Source organism: Gouania willdenowi, chromosome 8 (assembly GCF_900634775.1).
Source record: "Gouania willdenowi chromosome 8, fGouWil2.1, whole genome shotgun sequence".
In the NCBI taxonomy this organism is placed as follows: Eukaryota; Metazoa; Chordata; class Actinopteri; order Blenniiformes; family Gobiesocidae; genus Gouania; species Gouania willdenowi.
In genome coordinates, this window is record NC_041051.1 from 30134539 (window position 1) to 30161782 (window position 27244).

General features: G+C 36.0%; 3 protein-coding genes across 5 annotated transcripts; 2 read left to right on the top strand and 1 right to left on the bottom strand.

The window, feature by feature from the left end:
- Positions 1–502: 502 nt before the first annotated feature.
- Positions 503–12616, bottom strand: map2k4a (mitogen-activated protein kinase kinase 4a). Of its 3 annotated transcripts, XM_028455484.1 has the most exons (13): positions 12229–12616; positions 11102–11137; positions 10526–10558; positions 8561–8663; positions 7429–7603; positions 6290–6409; positions 6099–6218; positions 5518–5569; positions 5331–5458; positions 3821–3898; positions 3050–3198; positions 1271–1316; positions 503–1192 (listed from the first exon to the last, which is right to left on the bottom strand). In XM_028455484.1, the coding sequence occupies exons 1-13, from the start codon at positions 12329–12331 to the stop codon at positions 1079–1081; spliced, it is 1257 nt and encodes a 418-aa protein (XP_028311285.1). In that variant the 5' UTR covers positions 12332–12616; the 3' UTR covers positions 503–1078. The 3 variants fall into 3 exon arrangements, with proteins under 3 accessions (XP_028311285.1, XP_028311287.1, XP_028311286.1); XM_028455486.1 differs by lacking the exon at positions 10526–10558 and having other exon boundaries at positions 8561–8651; XM_028455485.1 differs by lacking the exon at positions 10526–10558.
- A 580-nt stretch (positions 12617–13196) lies between these two features.
- On the top strand, positions 13197–17047 carry tmem220 (transmembrane protein 220). Its single transcript, XM_028455763.1, has 6 exons — positions 13197–13223; positions 13640–13780; positions 13860–13950; positions 15436–15559; positions 16384–16443; positions 16513–17047. The coding sequence occupies exons 2-6, from the start codon at positions 13688–13690 to the stop codon at positions 16643–16645; spliced, it is 501 nt and encodes a 166-aa protein (XP_028311564.1). The 5' UTR covers positions 13197–13223; positions 13640–13687; the 3' UTR covers positions 16646–17047.
- A 1157-nt stretch (positions 17048–18204) lies between these two features.
- On the top strand, positions 18205–25824 carry sco1 (synthesis of cytochrome C oxidase 1). Its single transcript, XM_028455454.1, has 7 exons — positions 18205–18547; positions 19787–19903; positions 19977–20067; positions 21954–22151; positions 22221–22313; positions 23630–23745; positions 25492–25824. The coding sequence occupies exons 1-7, from the start codon at positions 18395–18397 to the stop codon at positions 25624–25626; spliced, it is 903 nt and encodes a 300-aa protein (XP_028311255.1). The 5' UTR covers positions 18205–18394; the 3' UTR covers positions 25627–25824.
- Positions 25825–27244: the final 1420 nt, after the last annotated feature.

A 27244-nucleotide genomic window follows, 5' to 3' on the forward strand; every position in this document is an offset into this window, starting at 1 on the left:
TGCGAGATGCGTAATATATATTATATCCAATATATAATTTATGTATTATTTTGAAACATTTTAATGTGCATTGTTCTCTTGTAAAGTCATAAAACATCCTCCTACACACCAAACCCATTAATTTTTTTGTAGTGATCTACAGGACTGTTTAGACACATAAACCTCAATTGTATTTAGGAATGTCCTATTTTTTTTTTTTTTTAGGATATTGTACAAGAAAATAATTGTATGGATTAAGTGAGATTTTATTCAAGCTTAAACTGAAAATGGGTGAAAACTACTGGGTGAAAATGGCATTTATACTGTATTTCAACCCACACCATCATGTCTATCATCTTAGATCAAATATACTTGATGAAATGTTTTTTTTAATGCAAGAACTCTAACTTTGTAGAACAAAATGGAAAAATGTTCTTTCATGTCTGTATTTTTCTTGTAAAACTGTATGATAAGGTTAAATAAAAAGAAGAGGATTGTTGGATTTACATTAAAAACAAAGACAAAGGTTTGATTCTTCCTTCTTTATTCATCCGTCAGCACAGGGGCCACTGCAGTGGACCCCTGACATTTAAAACCTTTTAAAAACTGCTTCACACCCAGAGAAGCACACATTTCATAATATAGCAAACGCAATGCGTTCGTTCACGTACATGGAGGAGGAGGAGGAGGAGGAGGAGGAGGCAGAGGAGGTGGGACATTTCCTGTCACGTCAGCGTTTCTTCTATAAATACAAGTTCTTCTCTTCTTTATTATATAACTGTTACTTATTACTAGGATGGATGCTCGTCTCGCTGTGAGTACGTGTGTGTGTGTGTGTGTGTGTACATGTGTGTGTGTGAGGAGCGGAGGTGTGTGAAACACTACACGGACATGACTGAAACAATCGGTGGTGATTTTTACGTCACGATTATCTTTGAACGATGAAAAAAAAAAAAAAAAAAAAAAAAAAAAAAAAAAAAAAAGGAGGAGCGAGCAAATTTACACGAGGATTGCTTTTGGATTTCTTGTGGCTTTGTTTGTTTGTTTGTTCTTCTTGAATGGATGCATTGCTGCGTTTCGTTTGTATTTCTTCATGCTTTCAGTCCATGTACATGGGCGAGCTCGGAGACACCGGCATTTGATCCAGAAGCCTGCAGACGTACGCGGCCACGTCCACCGAGCGCTCCTCGTACATCTGGATGAACGGGTCTCTCTGTGGGGGGAGGGGGGTTCACACAGAATACAGTCAGCGGGGAAAAAACAGAAACCAAACATTTAGAAGTAAACTCACCAGAAGTTCTTTGTACTTTGGCCTTTTGGATTCATCCTTTGTAAGGCTGGAGGAGGAAAAAAAAATATTTTAACATTTAAAGGGCCCATGTTAAGCTAAACGGACTTTTCTGTGCTTTAAACATCATAAAGTGCTATTAGGGCTTCATACACATGTCTAAAGTGTTTTTTTCATTGATTCCCTCAATCGTTAGTTAGAGGGTGATTTGCTCCTTTTTTACTGCAGGGTGAGCACAAACACCTCGCTACAATTTGATGACTCGTTCCCACTTTGATGACAAATTTGACACGGCACTGAGCTGGAGAAGCCACGCCTCCAGGAAGCTCTCTGCCGTGATTGACATGTAAACTGACACGCCCGCTAAGGTGAGCATTTCAGTGCCCTTCACACAGTGCTATGTATGTATTTTCTACAGTCTATGTATGTATCGGCAAAAGCCCCGCCCCCACGATCTGTCTCGCGTTTATAAAGCAGCATGAGCTCAGCAACGGAGTGGGTGGGAGGAGGGCGGGCCGTCCTCTGGTCCTACGTCTCTGTGTGGGGAGGAGGAAGTCAGTGTCCTGTCTATAGACACGCCCACTCATGAATATTCATAAGAAGGACGTAAATGTGGACGTTTGTGTAGAGTTGATCAGAAAGTGACTTTTCAGAGGCTAAACCTCTGGAAAACAGGCCAGTTTGGGAAAATAAATCTCAAATATGTTTTTGTGGTTTTTAGAACAAATGGAAATGAGTGAAAAATAGCATGATATGAGACCTTTAATGAGGCAGTTTGAGCTTTTATATAGAAATTAATCGATACATTAAAGTTGCTGAAAATTATTTTAAATCCATTGTGTAGATCAGTGTTTCTCAAATGGGGGTCAGGGTTGGGGTCAACTATAATTGTAATTGCTAATTAATTACAATTATGGTGTAATTATAATTGTAATTTTAAAAATCTGTTGTTGCCGTAATCGAGTTTAAATAATTGACTTTGTATTTGTAATTACATGGAAAATTCTATATATTAATTTAACACTAAACTAATGAACCATGTTACAGTTCTACACACATGTAGTTAAGAATTATTAAAAAGGCTCACACGCACACAGCAAAATATTAAAACCAATATTTTAATTGAATATGAAGCCTAACATGGTAATCAATAGATAGGAAATAAATTAGAAGATAGATATTTGTTTTTAGTGTATTTTACAGCTGATTTAGGACCTGTTAGCATAAGAGATGCTAACAGAAAGCTAACACAAGAGGATGGTTATTATTTATTTATTTCAGGCTCAGTAATTGTGATTAATTGTACTTTAGTAATTGAGAACATAATTGGAATTAAGTCTGAGGATAAAATATAATTGTAATTTAATTGTAATTAGAAAAAAATGCTGGTCACTGTAATCAGAATTGAACATGGGTAATCGAAGACATAATTGAAACTGAAAAATGTAATTAACCCCAACCCTGACGGGGGTACGTGATAGCACTACATGGGGTACTTAATAGTGAGAGAGAGTGGGAAATTAACAAATAAAAGCATTAAAAATATGGGGTATATATATATATATAAATGTTAATATATATATATATATATATATATATTAATATATCTACATAAAAAGTGGATAATCACAAAACTTAATGTGGAACTTTTTGGAAACAAAAACCAAGGTAATACTGTAAGTTTCAGAACAAGACTCATTGAAAGGTTTCAGCAAACTAGCCGATGCTCAAAGGTGGAGCCTGTGTGAGCCAGTGTCCAGCTGCAGACAGATGTGTTCTTACCACACGTTGACAAAGGAGATGAATTTTGGGGAGAAGCGTCGCTCCTCTGAGTTGCTGAGCTGCGGCGGGTCTCCCCTCACCACCTGAGTCAGCTGATCAAACACGCTGTTCCACTTTGGGTAGGGGAAACGACCAGTAGCCAGCTCGTACTGAGACACACACACACACACACACACACACACACACACACACACACACACACACACACACACACACACACACTTTTTACAGATGAACCTGAACAACATATTTATATATATATATCTTTCTAAACTTTCATGACCTAATAGAAATTTATTTTTCGACGCCAGACTTCATAATTCATACATCAGAGGGTTGAAAAAAAAAAAAAAAAAGACAGAAAACTGTAGTTATTCCATATTCTTGAACCTTCTGACATTTGTTCACGTCTGTGTGACGTCATGTATCGTTGATCAGAGAATTTATGCATTCTTCATTGGCATTTTCTTCAGGAAATGCAGCTTTTTCTAGTTTGGTAAAAAAAAAAAAAATAATCAGCCTATAGTGTAAATAAGATCACAATCTTATATTTTATTTAGTTTTTCTACTTTAATTTTGCCCCTGTTTTACAAAAACACAGACAAATTTCTCATGGTATTTAAAATTGACATGTGATCAAATCTCATTCTGTCCTTTTATTTTGACTCCAAGGAAATACATTTCCTGCTGAAAGCTTTAAGCTTTGTTTAAATTCAAGCATGAATGATTTCCCTGTGGTCGCTTCAACCTATTGTGGCTTTTCTTTCTCACCAGTGTGATTCCCAAACTCCAAACGTCTGAGCGGACGTCGTAGCCTTGTCTGGATGCACTGGGGTCTATTCTCTCAGGCTGAAGAAAGAAAAAAAACAAACACAACAAAAAGCAGGTCAGACACTGAGACTGTGACACAAAAACAGCCCAGAATCAAACAAAGAAAAAACAGCTTGTTTTTCTAACAGTGGTGGAGGAACAAAATCAGGGTGTAAAGGACACAATGTGCACAAGAGATGCTATTAAAGTCTTCACAGCTGTGTTTAAGGATCAGATGATTCCGAGCTGTGGAAAATAGCAAAGCAGCTTCTCACCTCTGGGCAAGTTTTCACCTGCACTGAAGTGTCATCAGCTCTCACCGTCTACAAAACTTCTAAAATTAACTGTTTCATGGGCTTTGATCCTAAACTGGGAACGCTGCATAGTTTGCTTTTAAATCAACTCCTTAATAAATCTTTAGTTGTTGCACTTTAAACCAAGACCCATGGAAGTCAGCAATAAGGAGGTGGAGTCAAAACACTGGATTTTTTCTTTGAAAAATCTCATCTAATGTTCAAAGATACAGTAAATGCTTTGATTTTGTTGCTAGCAGGACTTGATTGGATTAGATTATTATTATTATTATTATTATTATATGTTACATGTACAATGAAACCAGCATAAAAGCCTGATGTATTAATCATTATTATTATTTGCAAATAACAATAAAAAACAGTCTGAGTAATCACTCCTTGCCAGCACCTGTAAATATGTATACATCTATATCCTTTATATTATTCTATTTATATATAGCCTCTATAATTGTAGTCTTTATCTTTTCTCCTTCATTGCACTATTTTTCGGGTGTTTTTTTGGGGTGTTTTGTTTGTGTTTGCCTTCTGATGTCTATTGTTACTGCACTTTATCTGATGTGAGCTGCCATGAAGGTAAATGTCCCCACTGGGGGATCAATAAAGCTACTGTACTAGTTATATGACCATTGATGTTTTGTTTGTAGAGTGAAAAAAAGAATAAATATTGACACCAAAAACACAAAAATTGCAACAAAAGCTTCCAATTTTGAACGCTGGCATCAAACTACTTTTACTTTGAAGGCTGGATTTTTTCTCCTCCAGTACACTCGTAAGAAATGACCCACAATGCATCTCATTGCAGGGGTTCCTGGGATCTGTACCTGGTGGGCTGCTGTCCTGCACGTTTTAGATGCTCCCTTTAACGAAAGCTAATGACTTCAGTTTTAAAGTCTTCCCACTGGCTCCTCCCAGTCAGCCTCAGAATAGACTTTAAAGTTCTGCTGCTGGTGTATAAATGTGTGAATGGGTTTGGTCCAGAATCCATCAGTGAGATGTTAGTCAGGTCTGAACCCAGCAGGTCTCTCAGATCTTTTTACTACAGATTTAGGATAAAGTCGTTTCTCTCCTGCTTCCTACTTCTATCAGTAGGTCGTGGTCGATTGTTGTATTTTCCCACATTTTTGCTGTTTTTACAGATATATTTTAACTCGTCTTACCGCCATGTACGGACGGCAGCCGGCGTCCCTGGTTTTGGCGATGGAGTCCACCAGCTGCCCGCTGATGCCGAAGTCGCACAGCTTAATGTTGCCGTTCCGATCCAGGAGGATGTTTGACGGCTTTATGTCTGAAGGAGAAAAACAAGAGTGAGGTGGAGCGTCGATGAGAGGAAGGTGAAGATCTTACCTCTGTGGATTATTTTCAAGTTTTCCTTTAAGTGGTTTAGAGCCTTCACAGTCTGCAAACACACAGTAAAACATCAGAACCAGAGGGAAAGGAACGCAATCAGTTTAGATTTAGATTTAGGGTTGGAAGCAGAAGATTCCCAGTAAGTTTCCACAGGAACTTTGGCAATATTCAAAATTGTAAACTTTTTATAGGAATTTTTTTTAACAGGAATTAACCGGAAATTGAGTCACTTTTAAATAACTGATGCTGATATTTCAGATAATGTGAAATATATTTTCAACATTCCATTAATTCACATGGAAAGTTTCCAACTTTTAAAAATGTTCACAGAAAGTTTCCAACTTAAAAAAGAAAAATTGACGGAAAGTTTCCAACTTTGAAAATTTTCACCGGAAGTTTCCAACTTTGAAAATGTTCTAACATTTATGTTTGGATATGATAAAGTTCCAGTTCATTCCAATACAAAATTCCAAAGAAAAGTTTGTATTTTTGATTCACTTAAGTTCCAGTTGAAACTTACAGGAAATGTTCCACACCTTTGCAACCATATTAATAACAAAGATGAAGATCAAACGTACAGCTAACGTTATTTTTCCTAATATTTCCTCTGGAATCACGTCGTCTAAGGAGCAGTAAACAAACTTGTAAAACTTGTCTAAGGAGGTAGCCATGAGTTCCATACAGATCCAACAGTCGCCCTGAAACACACAGAGAGAAAACTCAGACTCTACTAAAGATGACACCACGCAGTGATGTCACTTCCTCCCACCTCTCTGAAGAGGGCGCCGTAGAACTGCACGATGTACGGACAGTCGCTGCTCCTCATCACGACGTCCAAGTCCATCAGCAGCTGCTTCTGCTCACGTTCGTCCACCGTCGAGCGGATCCTCTGAGGAAGTAGCGAACAGGTCAACCCTGGTCTGTGATCGCAAACTACAAAAACCTTGAATAACACGCTGAAAAACAAGCTGATCACAGACACGTATTATTTCCAAATAAATAATGACACACTGGGGAAGATTAGGTTCAGAGTTCTCGAGTATCACTCGTGACTTCATGAAATTCCTTCAGTAGCTGCTAACAGCGACATAAACGGAATACCTGCAAGTATTGAACGGAACGTCACGATTTAAAAAAAAAAAAAGGCTAACAGCCAACATTAACTAGCAGAGCCTCACACTCTTTGACAAACTGAAACTAAACACATCATCATTGGTCAATACACATACAGTATAATGAAGCAAGAACATAAGTGAAACACGGAATTCACGCAATGAAACTGGAAAAGCAAACTGAACCTATTTCTGATTTACAATCAGGCTCCTTTAAGACGCTAGATTACCTCATTTCCACATTTTGGGACTATTGTTATGTTCGAATTGTCTACTCATACTAAGTCTGACGACAAAATTATATGTAGTGTGTTCACATTAAATAGTCTGAAAAGATCACTATATGGGGAACATTTTTAAGTATGCACTTTCTTACTTAATCAACAGATATTTAGCCTCAGTGTGATTCAGGTTTTTGTCGTTGTAGGTTCCAAATGCATCTTAGGAAACTTGGAAATATACTTTAGTGGGAAGGGTCCATCCTAATCATAGTTACAGTATATAGTAGACAGTATATACTCATTGAGTTTGTAATGTATAGTATGGTGTGTGATGTATCAAACAGCCTGAGATTTAAAACATTAGCTACAAATGCACAGAAAATGCAGAATTCACATTTTGAAACTGAAAAAGCAAACCAAACCTTTTTTCGCCTAATTTAAAATTGGCCCCTTTAAGACACTTCCTTGTTTTGGGACCGTATCTCACATTTACAGTGTATTTTTCCTATAAAACAGGCACGACTAACCCTATTTATTATATATCATGTTTGGTAACAACACCTACACCTTCCCACCTTCACGGCCATGATCTGGTTGCTGGGCTTGTGAACCATCTTGTTGACGGAGCCGTACGCTCCTCGGCCGATCTCGCCCAAATCCTTCAGGTCTTCAGCCGTGAAGTCCCAGTGCTGCTCCGGGGAGATCTTCAGCTTTCCTGAGGACTCGATGCTGTGCGTTCTCAAACGCTCTCTGACAACGAACACACAAGCACAAATAAACGCACACGTTTTTTATAAGGAAGAAAAAAAACACACGACAAAAAGCAATAAAATAGGAAAAAAAAGACGCCTAAAAAAATATGTCATATAATTAAGGAATAGTCAAATTAATTCATTTTTAGTGTTTTAGATATTTTATTTATTTATTTATTTATAAAAAGGAGCAGACCACATTAAAAAATATGCAAAAATATAATATTGAATAAATTATACATGCATAAAAAACTAAAACTAAAAATGAGCTAAATTTTTTAATACATATTCTAAATTTAAAAAAAAAATATATATATATATATATATATATAATAAAATTCTTCTGAAGAAACGCATTTATTAAATGATAAATACAATTTCACATCATGATAAGTGTCATCAGGCAATGATAAAAAGCCAAATAAAAATTTAAATAAAATGAAATCATTTATAATTAGTAAAAAAAAAAAAAATGAAGTAACACAAAAATAAATAAACGCACACATTTTTTACGGCATGTTTTTTTTTTTTTTAAAGGGAAGAAAGAAAACAAACTACATACAACAATGAAATAGGAAAAATAAGACGCTTAAAAGAAGTGGACTACATTAATAGAGACATGTAAATATGTAAAAAAAATAAATAAAATACATATAGAATAAAATAACACGTACAACAAAATAACTTAACAAAACTTAACAAAATGTATTAACATGTATTTCAAATAAAAATATTTTAATGACATTTATTAAATTATAGATACAATTTAACATCATGATAAGTGCCATCAGAAGACTATATAAAACAAAATGATAAAAAATAAATAAATAAATTGTAATTATTATTATTTTTTAATCAAGTTATACGAGTGTTAAGAGTGTTATTTTTGTATTTTTAAAGGTTTTATAGGAGGATGGGGGGGGGGGGGTAATGGCGGATAGATGGTTACACTCACATGTGCGGGTTCTGAAAAGGCGGCCCGGCCGTGTTGAGTGTGAACCTGGTGGTAGGTTTGATCAGAGGGTTGGCAAAGTTCAGCTTCAGGGCTTTACGTTTACCTGTGAGGAAAACGGGCAGGAGACAGGATGAGGAAGGACGTCAACAAATGTACAAAAGCAAGAATAACAAGAAAACTCCTCCAAAGAAGGGAATGTAAAACAAAAACAAAAACACACACCAAAAAAATAAATAAACTCGCCCATGGACGTCATGCTGTCCATAAACCAAAGGAAAAGTCAATCTGTGGATGATGATGTATTTAGGAGCAGGTTTGGACCCCTGTGTGTTACGGTTAGGGAGTGTTATTGTAAGTTCATTGCATTCATGTTAGTTTCACACTGACATCAGTGACGTGAACCAAAATCTGTCTCGTGCCTTAGTGACGTGACTTATTCTGTCGTTTGCTTTATTAAAATATGACAACAGCCTTTTAGACAGACGGTAACCAGGGGAACCAGGGGGTTATGGAAGAGTTTTTAAGAAGTTTAACAAAACTCAGTTACACTTGTCTCAGACCAGGGCTGGGCGCGATAAAACTCAATTCATATCTCCATATTTGATCTCCTTATGGTGAACTACAATTATTATTTTTCTCATAGAAAAAACAGAATTCTGGTGCAAAGTGTCTCTCCCAGGGACAGAACGTGTGAGTGAGCTTATATGAACGATATAAGGTAATTCCATGTAATTTCAAACAATTTTTCAGAACATGCCACGCACTTTGGTTTACAAGACCCAGGAATTTAAAGCAGAACTTAGTAACTTTTTCACCTTAATAAATCATTCTCATAGTCCTTGTGAGGGTAATACAAGTGCTTATGGGGTGATTGGGGGGTCTTTCATCTCCCCCTGCTGTCTCTGGCCAGAACCCATTGCAACTTTCCTGCCTCCGACCTGGTGGCAGACGTATAACTGCTTTACGACAGCCCAAAACAAACTAATGCTAAATTATGACCAGCCCTGTGGCTGCACGCGGTTGTCTACAAATTCACTTTTCTCAAACATATATCATGGTGGAGCCAGCAAAAAAAAGCAGAGAAGACCTTTGTCTGAGGAAAGGAGCAACTCCATGCAGTGACAGCTCAGCACCAACACACACTGTCGTTGCGGCAACAGGCATGCACAAACACTTGCAACCCAGCACTCCATCAGGCAGCGCACACACAAATATCCATCCATCCGTTTTCAGAGACGCTTTGTCAGCACACAAAAACACATTTCCACACTCCCTTCCGTATTATTCCCAAATCATTCATTTATTTTACTTCTCTCTCTTCCTCATACTGTTCACATGGTCACATGGGACTATATGTGTGAAAGCAACTTTAGTGTCACTGTTGGATTGGGATTTTTCAGTGATTAATTGCTATTGTCTTGGGAGAGCAAAGGTGCACATGTAGCTGTGGGGTGGGGCAGGCGGGGTGTGGAGTTCTTACGACAATGACATAACCAAAAGGAACCTTTAGGGGGAGCGGTAAGTACAAGTTACTAAGTTCTGCTTTAAGCGGTAGAAGAAGGATTGAAGATCGAGGAATTCAAATCAGAATAAACCAGCCACTTAATTTGGATTTAAGTTGAATACGGAATGGCCATTTTCATTCACAATTAAGTGTTTACAAGGTCAGTTTAAAGAGGATTTAACTTTTATTCTGAATTAAAGCCCTCATGTAAACGTGGTTAATTAATATTTCACAAATAATGTTTTAGAATCATTCTGGTTGACTCTATGAAGATTATTTAGAATGTTTGGTACGACTTCAGGAAGTTTAATAACCAATGAAACGGAAATGTCTAAATTCTGAAACAAAACTGAGGAGATTTTGAATCATAGTCCCTACATTGGGCGTCGACCGTGGCCGGAGTCAACCAATGGGATGCTTTGGATTAGTGAGAAGCAGCAGACAGCGGAGCCGGGGCTTACTTTGGGGAGCTCCAGGCAGGTTTATCTGAAAGCCTGGAGGTGAGAAGACATCCTGTGTTTAAACATTCTCACCTGGAATCATCTTTGATATCTCCTCACCATCAGTCACAGAACATGGACTGTTTTAATTAAGTATTTATTTATCCAATGAGCTGAGAGAACACATCAGCATGCACTTCATGAATCAATGGGAATGATGATGCAAGAGGAAAATGAACAGAAAGAAAATAGAATTTAAAAAAAAAAAAAAGCTCCACCGAGGGAGGCGAGAGGTGGTAAACTGGTGACAGCTCACCATCAGTCAGCATCAGGTTAGTGAGCAGCGTTCAAAGGAGAAAAACACAGATTTACAGTTACACACAACAAGACCGCATGTAGTTTGTTCATGATTCATCCGCAAAAACACCATTAAACCAGAAAAGCTCCATTTATACTAATAGACAGTCACCACCGTCCAAAACAAATTCCATCCAAAAATAGATCTTTACATTCATGAGAATAGTTTAATTCTCTGATCATAAAAAAATGGATTTAACTGGATTTATCTGATTAGAAATGGAGCAATCATGTACGTACCTGTCTCACTCTGACACCTCCAGCACGTGTTGGACTCTGAAAGGTAAAAATAAGACCAACACAAATCAAATAAAATAGGAAAATGACCGCATTTAATTAGAGCGATGCAACGCTATGGATCAAACATGGAAAACAAATACACTGAAATAACATGAATACGCAAAACCACAAAATGAGTCCAGACATACAAAATTACAAAGAAATCATAAAAATACACAAAATGTCTCCAAAGAACAAAAAAAAAAAAAAAAAACAGAATAGAAATTAAATCCAAAGAACATGTGAAAAGACAACACAAAATAAATCCAGACATACAAAATGACCATATAATTACACGAAACAACAAGTGAAATATACAAAAAGACTCCAAAAACACACAAAAAGACAGGAAGAGAAAGAAAAACACCACAAAAAAATACAAAAAAAGACAATTTTTAATTCTTCTAATGTTTCACCTTTTTACATAACATTATACATAACATTAAAATAATAATAATAAGAAGAAGAAGAAGAATACAGTATTAGCTGTGTGCTAACATGTGAGCTCTGCAATACAAATTATAGCCATTAAATATATGTACAAAGCATAATACATGTAATGTCATAACAGCAGCATTTGTCACTACACCATCAAACGTTTTGACTTTGGTTCAGCATCAGGATGTTAATGTGGCAGAAATCACAGTCGTGCATCTTGAAAATGAGAATAAATGCAAAGGTTTCTCAGAGATTGTTTGTTATTAATTAAATTAATGCCGATCATTGGGTTTATGATGGTTGATGCTGTTGCACTGTAATACGTTTTAAATGGCTGATGTGGTAACCGGTTATTACCAAAATGTTGTGTTTTTTAAATGAAGTTTGGCGACAGGAGATTGGTGACAAATAAGCCGGGATGCCAAAAATGTAGATTTGTAATGTTCTGGTCGATATAACGATATAACTCTGAAATTGTTGGTTATTAATTTAAAATATGTGTTCTGTTAGCTTTCAGCGCAGATTTGTGAGGACATTATTGTTTTTATTTATTTATTTATTTTTTTTAGCTCTTGATAGTAGCTGGAGGCTTCCGCTAACACTGTAACCTTCACTGCGGCAGAATGAGAGCCGGCTCCGGGGTAACTCACCCTGCATGCTGGTCATGGTGGTGATGTGCTGGGACTGCTGGTGTCCCGAGCTGCCGCTGCTCGAGTTGTTGGGAGACGCCATTGTCGAGTGTTTGAACTCCATCAGCAGCACCGGGGCTGCGGTGCAGGTAGACGCGGAGGAAAGCCTCTCACTCCCGGCCTCCCCAGAACAACCTCCGTAACGTCACTGCAGAGCAGATTTCACCGCAGGGAGAGCTTAAAGCAGCCGCGAGACGACGATGCGACTGTGGTGTATTTCTGTGGAAGCTGGTGGTGCGGTAATGTTGGCGAAAACAAACATCCAGGCTAATGCTAAGCTAACGGAACTGAAGGCTTAACGCTGAACGAGCCGCGATCAGCTGACCGAGTGACACTGACAAGTCACGTGACAAGCTGATCACTATATTCCTGTTAGATCCGTTTGGGCCTTCAAAATAAAACTCTACTGCGCATTATAAATCACAGCAATCAAGACTTCAATTTTGTTTGTTTTTATTGTTTTTAAAGTTTTATGGTGTCGTGGTTTGGAAAAACGAAAAGATTTTAAACTTTAAATTTTCTCAGTAAATATTTTCCGTATGAGAACAAATCTAACTGTTTCTAAAAGCTGAGATGTTGTACTTTAAAGAAAATATGACGTAATTATTAAATTTCCCACACATGTGTGAATAGCTTTGAATCAGCCGAGTAAAGAAAAGAGAGTAAATAACATAAGATTCTATATCAGAAATGTTATGACTTTTCATACCTTACAGAGTAAAGTTGCTTACTTATCTACTATACTGTATGATTAAGTTATTACAATAGGTTCTCAATTTTTGTAGTAGATTTACTTATATATGTTTACTTGTATTATATTTACTTATGTCAAATGTAATTAATATATAGAGCAACATACAACTTTTCAACTACGTTACTTTGATTTTGAAAAATCCTACCGGAAGTCGAACTCCTATTAAAAAACCACTCTGATGCCACTGCGGACCTGAGAAGAGGTTTGTTGGTTTTATAGACCTTAGCGTCCAGAAAATTACAGTCTTTGCGTTAAATACGTCAGATTTGTTAATTTTCACTTTATAGTTGATATGTTTAAGCGTTTTTTATGTTTATTTGATATCGAATATGAGGTAAAAACAGCATTTTTAATCTATAGTTTTTGTGGTTGAACCGTTTTATTAATTGGCTTAAACAGAAGATATAAAATCGAGAAATATGACTTTAATTACACTGTTTTGCTCCATATTAAGCCTTTAAATTTTTATTGTTTGCTGTTTGTCCTTTTAGGAGACCAATGCCTTGACTTAAGAAGAATATTCTGATTTATATTGAACAGATGTAAAAAAGTGTAAAAAAAAAACAAACAAAAAACTAACAAACCCACGTTGGTGCGTTTGTTTCCTGGCGTCCGCAGCACGTGCCGCCGGCCTGGGCGGGGTTAGGGTAAAGTTCAATCTGAGCCATGGGAGAAGTTTCCAAATCGTGGTTTTCGGTGATTTGGCGAAGCTGCAATTTGTGCATGAGTGTGTTTTTCGGACTTGCGTCCTACGTCCAGGTGAGACTCTTATTTTGAAGGAAAGGTTGAGCTGTGACGGTGATTGGCTGATGTGTGTTTTGTTTTGTGATGATTGCAGATCAATGATCCAGATGCTGGTCTGTGGATGTTTGGTTATGCAGTACCTGCTCTGCTCTGTGCTCTGGTTTCCATAAGACCTCACCTCACAGGTGGGTTCAAAACTAAAATGGCAAAAACGTAGCGAGAAAAGAGTGAAAAGTGACTATAATGGGCCAAAAGCAGTCAAGAGTGGCCAAAAATGGGCAAATAAAGAGGAAACAAGCTTAAATGAGCAAAATGTGGCAAACAATAGTGAAAAAGGGCAAAACGTGGTGCAAAAAGAATAAAAAACGTGGCAAGAAAAGAGTATAAAGTGACTATAATGGGCCAAGTCTTATCAAAAAAGCTCAGCAGAGGATGTACTTCCTGCGGCAGCTGAAGAAGTTCAGTCTGCCAACAAAGATGATGGTGAACTTCTACAGCTCCATCATCCAGTCCATCCTCTGCTCCTCCATCACCATCTGGTACGCTGCAGCTACGGCCAAGGACAAGGCCAGACTGCAGCGTATCATCCACTCTGCAGAGAAGGTCATCGGCTGCAATCTGCCCTCCCTTCAGGACCTGTACGCCTCCAGGATTTTGAGGCGTGCAGGAAAGATTGTGGCCGACCCCTCCCACCCCGGTCATAAACTGTTTCAATCTCTCCCTTCTGGAAGGAGGTTTAGGTCCATCAGGACCAGAACCTCCAGACACAAAAACAGCTTCTTTCCCTCTGCCACCATCCACATGAACACACCCCAAGTCACCCACTGAACCCCCCCCCACCTGATCACCACCTCCATGATGACATTATCTGCTGCACTGTATATATATATATATATTTATATTTATATTTATCCTATTTATCCTTTGTTCTCTATCTATCCTTTATTTATCCCTCATCCTTTATATTTATTATTATTATTATTATTATTATTATTATTGTTGCTGGGTTGTTCTTTGTTTTTAATTTTTTTTGTTGTTTGTTTTGTGCACCAACTACCAAGACAAATTCCTTGTACTGTCCTTAAAACTGTACATGGCCATTAAAAACATTTCTGATTCTGATTCTGATTCAAAAGCAGTCAAGCGTGGCCAAAAAATGGATAAAATGTGACAAGCAATAGTGATAAAGGGCAAAATGTGGCAAATAGTAGTGGAAAAAGGGCAAAAATTGTCCTAAAGTGGCAAAAATGTAGCAAGAAAAGAGTGAAAAGTGACTCAAATTGGCCAAAAGCAGTCAAGAATGGGCAAATAAAGAGGAACCAGGTGGTATGTAATGCCAAAGGGTAGCTTAAAGTGGCAAAATGTGGCAAACAATAGTGAAAAAGGGCAAAAATGTGGAAGAAAAAGAGGAAAAATGTTGGGGGAAAAAGGAAAGAAGTGGTATTTATTGGGCAAAGGTTAGCTTATTTTGATGAAAAGTGGACAAATAAATTAAAAAAGGACAAAAATATGATAAAAGTGACAAAAAGAACTTTAGCAGCTTCTACGTGGGGTTAATGATAGTGATAATGCTGGTCTGGACAGAAAATATCAGGGCTGAATGTTTGTCCCAGTCCACCACTGGTCTGAGGTGTGCATAGTTTACAGGTTCTCCTCCTGATTCCCTGCAGAGACGTTGGCCTGGAGGCGTGTTGCAGACCTTCATGTGATGTTGTCCACTGCAGTGGTTGGAATGTTGGGATGGGCTCTTTACAGAGAGAGAGTCACACGGATATTCCAGCAGGAGGAGGGAAGGTAAATAATAAATCATGTTTGTTTGTATCACATGGTCATACTAAGGACTAGATACTAGACTTTCAGACTCAAAATGTAAAAACTTGAACTACTGTTAAATGGAGAAAGCATGAAAACATCATTTTGAAAGAAAAAAGCTGACTTTAAGATTAAAGACTAAATGTATGAGGAAAAAACTCGTAATATTATGAGATTTGGGTCATATTGCCACAAGAAAAAAGTCATAGTTTAACAATGAAAAAGTTGTAATTTTAAGAGAATGAAAAAACTGGTGATATTGTGAAAATATGATCATAATATTACAAGAAGAAAGGCACAATTTCATCAGAATAAAGATTTTATGAGAATGTAGTTAAAATTTTATGGGGAGAAAAGGGATAATTTGAAGAGAATCAATTCATACTTGTAGAAGAATAAAGTTATACAGTTGTAAGAATAAAATCATAATCTTAGTGGAACAAAGTCATAATTTTATGAGATTAAAGTCATAATTTTGCAAAAATTAAGTCATAATTTTAAGATAAGTCATATTTTTGTAAAACAATAAATAAATAATAATAATAATAATAATAATAACAATTTCCCAAGAATAAAGTCCTAATTTTGTAAGAATAAAGTTATAATTTCACAAGAATAAAATAACAATTTCATGAGAATAAAGTGATAATTTTATGAGAATAAAGTCAACATTTTATGAGAATTAAGTTTATAAATTTCAGAGAATAAAGTAATATTTTCTGTAACGTGTTTTTTCTGACATAAACACATTCAGAGGAAAAATCCAGTATTTGACCCATGTTTAGAAGTAACGTGTGTTTTTTCAGAGAGTTCTCGGGCCTGGTGCTGGCGGTGTTCTGGCTCCTCCTGTGTCGTGGATCTGGGAGGTACCAACACATCCTCCTCTTCCTCATTCCATGTGAAACCCTGTGAGAACGTTTCCTTTTTTTCCTCAGGGCTCCTGTTGGGGGGCTCCGGGTGTGCACGGCCGTGTTCATCAGCGTCTTCCCCTTCACCGCTTGGCTTTATTATCACGTGCACGAGGAGCTGAGAGCGAGCTGGCCGTCTCATTGTAACTCTGCTCTTTAACATCAAACCGACAGGCGAGAAACTGCGATTTCGCCTGTTTTCTCTCTGAAATGTGTACTCTAGCGCCCCCTATCGATGGCAATTAAACCTGTAGAAAGGTTTGGGTCAGGATCAGGGTTTGTGACCCAGCTGGGAATCATTTATTAGTCATTAAGACAATATTTTTGCCTCCGGAAAGGCTTGGTTTTTATAAAGTTTTGTGAAATTTTTTTTAATCCAAATGTGCCTTGAGGCCTTCAGAATCAGAAGTGTCTGCTGCATTTAATGAAAATGGAAATCCAAATGCTGCTTTGATTGATGGTATTTTGTGTGTTTTTTTAAATGCTCTCCACACATACGACACTACTAAGGGCAGCATGCATTTGTGTGAGCATCTTCAAAATAAAATTGTCTTTTGTTTCACATTGAATCTTGTGTGTTTTATGAAAACATAAATCAAAGAAATACGCAATTTGTCTTTGCAAACAGATGGACAAAGACAAATATGTTAATTCTCACACAAAATCTAACAAAATATTAATAAATATTGAATTAAACTACAATTTTTGGAAGTTTTTTGTCCTGTGTTTGAACTTTGTTTTTGTGTTGGATAAGATTACAGATTGTTTTTAACAAAACCACGTTTTCTAATATCTATAAAAGATATGTTGAACTTTTTTATTATTTATTTTTAATTGCCTGTATTGCATTTAGAAAATTGGAGAATTAATATATATAATTCACAGTTTTATTGAAATGTTACTTGTTTTAATGAAATAGTTATGTTTCAAATGTAATTGTTTAATACAGGTTCTCAACCTTGGGGTCGTGAGACACTGGGAGTAGGTCTCCAGATGCCTTCAAGAAACTAAGAATATTTTTTTTTGATTTTCTGAACAATTTAAGACAATTTTTACCCTTTATCTGAAACTACACCGAACCTGCCATATTTTAACCTATTTTCATCACTTTTTCTTGCCATATTTTTGTTCCTTTTAATTCATTTTTGCAACATTACTCCCATTTCTGCTACTTCTCCACCATTTGCTTTCCACTTTCAAGACATTTTCAGGACTTTTAAACCCTTTTCCACCTAATAATGCATATGTTGACCCATTATTGTCACTTTTAACTTCTTTTCACCATATTTCATGATTAATTTTTTGCCAATTTAACCACATTCACAATTTGTCATTCCCATTATTTGCAAATTAAACTCATTGTTCCTACTTTTTTTTCCGGCCACTTTTAAACCCTTTTTACCACTTTTTCTGTCCGTTTTTGGCCACTTTTATTTGCAAATTTTAACTGGGTTTTTTTTTTTTAATTCCATTTCACCACCTTTTTTACCATTTTTGGTCAGTTTAAACCCATTTTATTTGTGATTAAAACAAGGATTTACATCTTTAAGATGACTATATAATGTTGCATAAATAATACTAAACTTCCTGGATAACAGTGGATATTATTCAGATTAATAAATAAATGTGGTTATCACAGATTGATGAACATTGGACCATCATTTTGCTGACTTTGTTGTATTCCCATCCTGCAGGTGGCAGCAGAGCGCAGACAGACTGGAGATGCAGTAGAAGTCACTTCCGGTGTTAAGTAACTTTTGTTATAATCTGATCTGAGACCAGCCTTTTAACCCTCACAACCGATCGTTTTACACCCAATAAATTATTTAAATCTGACCCCAGAACGGTTCAACAAACACGACGTTTTCTTTCACTCATATTCACCGGCGGTTTCAGTGAAGGTCCAAACATGGCTCTGACTGTGCTGGTTCGAAACCCGGTTTGCCGTTTGCTCCGGTGTAAACCCGTCATTGTTCAGGCAGCCTGGAAGTCCCACAGCGGCTCACGGAGAAACACTGAGCCGAAAATAAGGCTGTCATCGCGGGACACACGCGGGTACCCGGTAGGTCAAAGCTGCTCCAGCACCAAACTCATTACGAAAACCTGCAATTTACAATTTTCCTTCTAATTTTTTTTGTTCAAACTATAAACCCTTTACAAAAAAACCCTTCACTATGTCTATTACGCTGTGTTCTGTCATGTCAATTGGTTTAAATGTTGCTTTTAAACTTAACTTTTGGATTAGCAAGTGTTGTAGTGACACCTGTTTCTACGCTGAATTTAAAAACATATATGATCAATCTTTTAATCTGAGTTTGGCAAATAGACTTAACATTATCGGGACTCGAGAATTTTGTACTCTATATTATTTAATAATAAAAAAAAAAGAAGAGAAAAACTCAGACACTTTACAGTCAAAACAATTACAAGTACAAAAGAAATCAACAACAAAGGTAAATACAGAAAATAAGTAACAATCACAAGTTAAAAGCTGGTTTAAATCAATGGATTTAAGCATTTGACAACATTTGAATCCTATTCAATTGAGTTTTTCTCCTTAGTTTTAATCTATTTCTTAATCATTTCAATACTTAGCAGCATTTTTATCATTTTTTTAATGAAAATTTTGCAAATTTTAGTTACTTTTGTAGTCATCGTGCCTTTGTCTGCATCAAAGTTCTACATTTATAAATGTGTATGTATTGAAACAATATTCAGCAGTACTTGAGGTATAGATATATTGATAAATAATAATAATCATAATCGTAATAATAATCATAATAATACATTTGATTTAAAAGTGCTTTTCAAGAAACTCAAGGACACTTAACAGGTCAAAACAACAAGAGCAAGTATAGTGATAAAAACAAAAAAATATATACATCAGAAAAAAGAACATCGTCTTTTTGTCACATGCATCAAAAATAAAATACTTGTTTTAGTTTAAAATATTGAAAATGATAAACACAGCAAGTAAAAATGTGCTACCAGAGGAAAAAAACAAGATTTTATTTTTGATAGAAATGCAAAATGATTAATAAATGTAAGGATTTTATTTAAGAAAAAAAAAACATGTGTGCACAGTGAAAGGCCATTATTATAATTATTAGTTTGTCTGATTAACTTGTAAATAATTAGCAAAGTTTAAAAAAAGAATTAAAGTTTGATTTTAGAAAAAAGTTGCCAGGTTAAATGAGATTTGACTTTATCAGACAGACTCCTTTTTAATTTTGGAATGTTGTTGTTATTGTTTTGCTCGTGTGTAGTGTGTGTATATCTGATGTTGTGTTCCTGTCGTCAGGGGAACGTGCACCACTGCAGGACCACGTGCTGGATGAATCAACTCTCCCTCAGAACCTTCACGTCGATGCCTCCTCCTCCATCATCAGGAGAAAAGAGCAAAGAGAAGAAATCAGGAGTAATTGTGATTTATAAAAAACACGCTCTTTTCCACTGGTGAGAGTTTAAAACCCTATGTTTGTGATTTAAAGCCTGTGACGTGGAAGTCTTTAGCAGTGACGTTAACCGTCGGAGGCGCTCTGCTCGGAGGGATGAAGTACTTCAAGATGGAAAAAGAGGAATGTGAGTATTTTTACCAGTAAAGAGGAGCTGATCCCATAGCCTGTCCTAACGTTTTCCACCTTCAAAATTAGACTTTTACAACAAAACAAAGAAATGTTAAAGATGAATTTTTGCGTTGGGCAATATATCGAGATTCAAGATATATCGAGTTTTCTATTATGATGATATAGAAAATCACAATATTGGCTATATCTATATATATATATGTATGTATTTTATAGCTTATTTTGTAATAAATACCAGTTTTAGGAGTCGCTGCTTTCTCTACTTCTCAGAACAGCATGAACAGATGATTACTGATTGTGTCCTACTACTACTAAACAAGCCACACTACAGAACTCACTCACACGTGCTGTCCCTTACAGGAGAATAAGCCAAAAGTTGCACATATTGTGCAGTTTTTTAATAAATGTGCCAGTGTGGCATTTTGTATCAGCAAAATTAACCCTGAATTGTGTTTCTGGTCAGACTTCATTTGAATTAAAATGATAGAGATTTATATTGTAAATCTCCCAGCCCAAGTTCTCTGTATTGCATACTGTAAATAAACGTCTTTCTCTAAGACTGCGAAGGAACTTTATGTCAAAGACCAGTCCCACTTGCTTGGTTTAAGGGACACACTTTAAAGAGTAACTAAACCTCAAAACCACTTATATTCTGCTGAATACTAATATATTTGGGTATGAAGTAGTTCTGATTATTAATTCTGGTCCAACTCTCGACATTTTAGTCAAACTATTTAAATTTGTCATATTTAGTTGTAAAATGTCAGAGTGACTGCCCTCTATGGGTTGAAACCTGGCTATTACTATTGATTTTTGCTATTGGCTGAGAACAAGATTCTGTGACGTCATTGGACCATCATGCGTCACTGTTGGCTCCACCCCCTCCGATAAGAACTATCACCTGTGGGCTCTACAATCTGTAGTGAGTGGATTGCACTGAGATAATTATGAATAGAGAGCTATAGTGAGTATTGAGTAGCTAGTTAGCTTAGCATAGTTCAGGGGTGTTAAACTAATTTTAGTTCAGGGGCCAAATACGGACCAGTTGGACCTTAAGTGGGCCACAGATTTTAGGCTGGAAAAAGAGCAAATATAACATTGATGTGCCCTGGTTTGCACTTCCACATTTAAATGATAAAGTATGTGAGTATATCAGTCCCTGCCAGATTTTTACGTCAATTTCCCTGATTCTTGGAACAATTTGAGAAAAATTTGCTCAATTTTGGAAAAAAAATTTTTTCAACAATTTGCGATTAAAAATAACTGCCGTCATGTGATGTAGGAACTGGAAAACTGAGCTCTGCAAATATTGTGGATTTAAAATGATTTTTTATTTATTTTTTTTGTTGGGAGGTGGTGTGGTATCTACAACCCAATTAGTTGTTAATTTACAAAATCGTTCATATTTTTTCTCTTATTTCTACTTTCTCGAGCGGGCTGAATTTGATGCTCTAAATGGCCCAATTTGGCCCCCGGGCCTTGAGTTTGACACATGTGGCATAGATTGTCCTTTAGAGATTTTATAGTAGAGACTGGACGTGTATTAACTGCTCCAGGAGCCCCGCCCACAATCAAGGCATTTTTATATATTTTTTTCTCCTTTTTTTTTAATTTCTAGGGAGAACAATTAGAAATAAAATGAAAGAAAAGAGAAAAAAAAAAAATTCCTGGAGGTTTAGGTACACTTAAAAAATCTTCTAGCTAAGGTTTAAAAGGTGTTTATTTAAGCAGCTGACAGCGGTTTATTTACATTTCTAACAGTAGGTGGGGACAATATATTTATCAGTGATTATTTTAATGCAATGGTAGATTTATTTATTTATTTTTTGTATATTCGTTACTTTTTAATTGCACTTGTGTCCATGTCCTTGTGGTCCACAGTGATTGAAAAAGAAAGAACTAAATCGATTGGCCGCCCTGCGCTGGGCGGTCCCTTCTCGCTCGTCGACCACAATAACAAACCCTCTAAAAGTGAGGATTTCCTGGGTCAGTGGGTGCTTCTGTACTTTGGCTTCACTCACTGCCCCGACATCTGCCCCGACGAGCTGGAGAAGATGATCGAGGTGGTGGATGAGATCGGTGAGGAAACACAACGTACCTCAAAACGCGTTTTCTGCTTTTACTGACGATGTTTTCTTCTCTCCACAGACAGAATCAAGAGTCTTCCAAACCTGACGCCGATCCTCATCACCATCGACCCCGAGAGAGACACGGCAGAGGCCATGGCGACCTACGTGAAAGGTAGCATTTCAGTCAACTTGACCTTTTCATCAGATGTCATTACAGGCAAATAACCTTCCCAAAATTGTGCCAAGCGTCCTAATCTGTGTACCCTTGGTTTTGTTGTTTTAAAACCAAATCAAAATATCAAATATACGATGTGGTTATTTTGTTTTACTGACGTAAAAACCAAAACAGAAATATTAAAAAGCAGATGGGCAGCATTTTACAAAGTCAAATTGTGTGTTAATGTGTCAATATGAGGTTATAGTTGGTCTTAGATTACAATTTCTGCTTGATTTTGTTTAAAAATAATAATAAACTAAAAAAAAACAATATTTCTGTTTTAGGAACTGAAAGGAAGTTTTCGCTCGTTTTACGTTATAGTTTATTTTAAAATGGAGTGACTTAAGTGAATTTATGTAGTTATTTTACCGACCAATATCCTGGTGCGACTTATAGGTGCATTACATTTTCATCAGAGACGTGTTATCAGGGGTGCTCAAGTCTGGTACTGGAGAACCCCTGTCCTGGATGTTTTTTTTAGAGAGGACGAGACATTTGATCATAAGTATTAGGGATGTAACGAATAATCGTGAGGCAGTTAAAAATCGATTCATAGGTATCACGATTCATTTCGATACTGTGAAAACTTAATCGCAGTACTTTTTTAACCAGAAGTGTTGGCGGTGAGCGGAATCTGCTAATACTTTCTTTCTGGCCGCCTTCTACTTTTAAACATGTTCATAAATGATTCCTTACCCCTTTAGGACTGAAAAAATATCTGTAATATTACGTGAATATCTATTAGCTCTGTCTGCTAGCATAGCATCTCTTCTTCACTGCTAGATATCTGCATGCCAACCGACCACTGGGTTACCAGCGCCCTCTCCTGGTCCAAACAAATATCTGCTGTAAATACAGTGAAATGACTGTTTTTTTTTTTTTTTTAAGTCCAATTGTTAAGGCACAAAATACATTTTCAGTTGCACTTTTAAAAAGAAAAGGAACTATTTTGCAGTTTTGCATTGTTTACTATAGAACCAGAATTTAAATTAATAGGCTTCTTCTTCATTTGTATTATTCCTTTATTTATTTCATTCAAGATTTTTTTTTAGTTAAATTGCATTGTTTTGAATAGTTTATCAAGGGATTATTTTGACAATGAAAAATAAAAGGAAAAAAGTATAGTTTTTTATAGTTTTTTTTCCCCAAAAAAGTAAAGGAATATTTTTCAGTCATCATTTTTCTACAGTCCCATTTTGTAAAATAAATTGTGAGAGAATCGTATCGTGAATCGTTACATCCCTAATAAGTATGCTTTGACAATCTTTCAGAGTTTTCCCCGAAGCTGATCGGCCTGACGGGAACGTCGGAGCAGGTGGAGCAGGTTTCCAGAGCCTACAGGGTTTATTACAGCCAGGGACCAAAGGACGAGGACAACGACTACATAGTGAGTTAAAAAAAAAAACCTGCTCGTGTCCATCTTTTCCCACGGCACATGAAACACCTCTTAAAAACCCAACCTAAGAATCAAGTAAGCGTTTGTTGTATCTGCTCGTAGTTTATTATTCATAACTTCTAGGCAGAACTGACTGAATGTAGGTTAGATCAATGATTTTATCCGTAAAACTTAGTGATTTTTATATGCTGTGCCTTTCCTTGTCCACCAGGGGGCAACAGCCCACTCTAAATAATGGATAATATGAATCCTTTTATGCACTCTGTGGATGTTTAAAAGCCTCTCATGTTTTAAGTTTTGTTTTTTACGGCGTTACGGTCCAAAAAGTATCAAAAATAAACTGGTGGCCAACTATCAACTCTGTATGGAGGACAAGGAGTGCCACAATTCATTAAATAAATAAATACAGCGTTCATTAATTCATTAAAAGTGTCAACAATTAATTCAATCCATTTTACATTTCATTTTCATTTTGAAAAGTATGAAGTATAAATATTTCACTATTTATTTATTTCATAGTCGAGTTTTGCAGCACTTAGTGAATTAATTTTATCTGTCAAACTCGCTTGTCATAATCTTTGGGGGGCGGGGTTAACATCAATCCAGCCAAACTCATTGCTTTGATCTTCACCCGTTCCAAACATGGCGGCTACGACAATGGAGGACGTGCATGAACTTTCCAATGAGTTGGTGAGAGAGATTTTAAACCTCGCTGAGAATGTGGAACAAAACCAACGTACAGATTGTATAGCGCCACCCAGTGTATCAGAATAATCTTTACTAGCTCTGCCTCAATCCATTAGCGGGGATCCATTTAGTGTGACTTGATGTGCAGGTAATCAAGTGTTAGGAAACTGACCCCACAGACTTTGACAAGCGAGTTTGCCTGATTTATTTTGATTCATGAAGTGCTGCAACACCAGACCATGAAATAAATAAATAATGAAAATGAAACGTAAAATTGATTAAATTAATTATTGACACATTTAATTAATTAATGAACGGTTTATTTATTTAATTGTGGCACTCCTGGTCCCCCGTAATTCTGAGGCTGGTGTCAGGAACAATAGATGTGACACTTGTGCAGAAACAATTACACACTTTTTTGAGGTCAGTAAAAATATTTATTCTGCACGTTTTAATACCATGAGCCACTAACAACAACACATGAAAGTTGATCACAAGAAACGAGGAGCACCAGTAGATTCATTACACCAACTCTGGTACTGTAATCACTTATCGTGTTCAAGCTTTTTTTTTTAAATCTATTTATGTAATAATAATGTTTAAATTCAGTCATGTGACTTATGCGTTGCTCCTTTTTTGTCCGGGAGTAAAAGTCCGCCCCCATCTGTGGGTCCGCTCTGTGTGGTGAGATTAAAACATGAAGCTCTCCTCTGTAGTTTCCTTTAAATATTCAAATATCACGCAAACAGAACAAGAATTTTTTGAAAAAACAACAGCATTTTTTTTGTTATTTAATCTTAAGTTTCTTACTTTCGAATTCCTTTGGGATGGATAAAGTAAAATTCACATACATTTCATAAATCGTATTTTCATAAATTACACAAATTATGTACATTTAATATTTTATATTCAGATAAAAAAAATAATAATAATAATAAATGGAGAAAAAAAACATTTCAAAGTTATGGAAATAAAAAAATTCTAAATTGTAGATGTAGAAGTTTTTCAGAAGCACCGTGGGGATGTTTGATGTGATGTCCGTGTCTCCAGGTGGACCACACCATCATCATGTACCTGGTGGGACCCGACGGAGAGTTTGTGGAATACTTTGGACAGAACAAACGAAACGTGGAGATCACCAACTCCATCGCAGCTCATATGAGGAAATACAAGAAGGCGAAGTGATCGGCCTTCACCTGACACAGCTGGACGTTCTACTACCATATTTATTTTTAATGTAATGTAATGAAAACTTCTTCTTCTTCCTCTTCTCCATCGTGGACTTTGTGCCTCTGCTGATTGAACAAATGCTTCTGTGAGCTGAAAAATCAACAGATTTCTGAAGAATATCATCAGATTTTATAATAAAAAACAAAATTACAACTGTGTGTGTTTTTACTTTGGTTTTCAGTGAAAGTATTCACAATCCATCAGTTTCTCCATGTTTATTCATCAGAAAGTATCCCATAATAACAAAATAAGAACGTCTTCTCAAACATTTTTATACATTTTATATATCGGCGTTCTCATGCAATAAAAGTGGAGCAGACGTTTTCAGCCGGATGGAAAGGTAATCTACAGAAATGTTTAAAAATAAATGTGTTTGTCTGATCTGAGGGTCACATTATCAATAATTCATCTCAACATTTAGAATAATGACCAATATGAGCATTAAAAGGAAACACCAAAGGCTTTGTGTGTTTTGTTGTCATCTTGTGTGATTTTGCAGTGTTTGTCATTATTTTTAGTTTGTTGCTGTTTTGCGTAAATGTTAACCTTTTGTGTTTTTGTTGTCTAGTATATTTTTCAGTATTTTTATAGTGATGTTGGAGTAATTTTGATTATTTTAGTTGTGTAGTTTTTGAGTCATTCTGTGTAGCTTTGTTTCAGTTTTGCCTAATTCATTGACATTTAGTGTATTTGTATATTTTTTCTGTTATTTTTGTAGTTTTGCGATTTTGAAGTGATCTTCTTTATTTTCGTTGTCTATTTTGTGTATTTTTGTTGCGGTTTTGTGTAAAAAAAGTTAAACTTTTTTTGTATTTTTGTTTAGTATATGTTTCAGTACTTTTGTAGTCATCTTGTGTGATTTTGGAGTAATTTAGATTATTTTAGTTTTCGATGTATTGTTTGAGGCGTTCTGAGTACATTTGTTTCCGTAATTTATTGACACATTTGTGTTTTTTTAGTCGTCTTAAAATTTGAAGGAATTTGTATTTTTTGCTATTTTGTGTGTTTTTATCACCGTTTTGCCTCAATGTTTATTTACATTTTGTGTGTTTTTGTTTATTTTTCTGTATGTTTGTAGTCATCTTGTGTGATTTTGGTGTAATTTTGATTAGTTCAGTTGTCTTTTGTGCATTTTTTGACTACTTTTGTGTGTTTACTTTGGTGTCCTTGTTTTGTATATGTTTCAGTATTTTTAGTCATCTTTAATGATTTTGATTGTTTTAGATGTGAAGTTTTGTAGTTCTGTGTACTTTTGTTTCCGTTTTGCGTAATTTATTGACATTTTGTGTATTTGTATATTTGTCTAAATTTTTGTAATTTTCTTTATTTTAGTTGTCCGTGTATTTCTTGAGTTATTTTGTATATTGTGTATTTTTGTGTGCATGTCTCATGATATTTTCTGTGTGTTTGTTTTTATCTTTATATTAGATTTGTAGTCATCTTGTGTGGTTTTCGAGTATTTTTGATCATTTTAGTTGTCTGTTGTGTATTTTTGGACTCATTTTGTGTGTTCACTTTGTGTCGCTTAACATTAGTCTGAGGGCCACATGGGGCCAATGTCTGCCAATGCCAC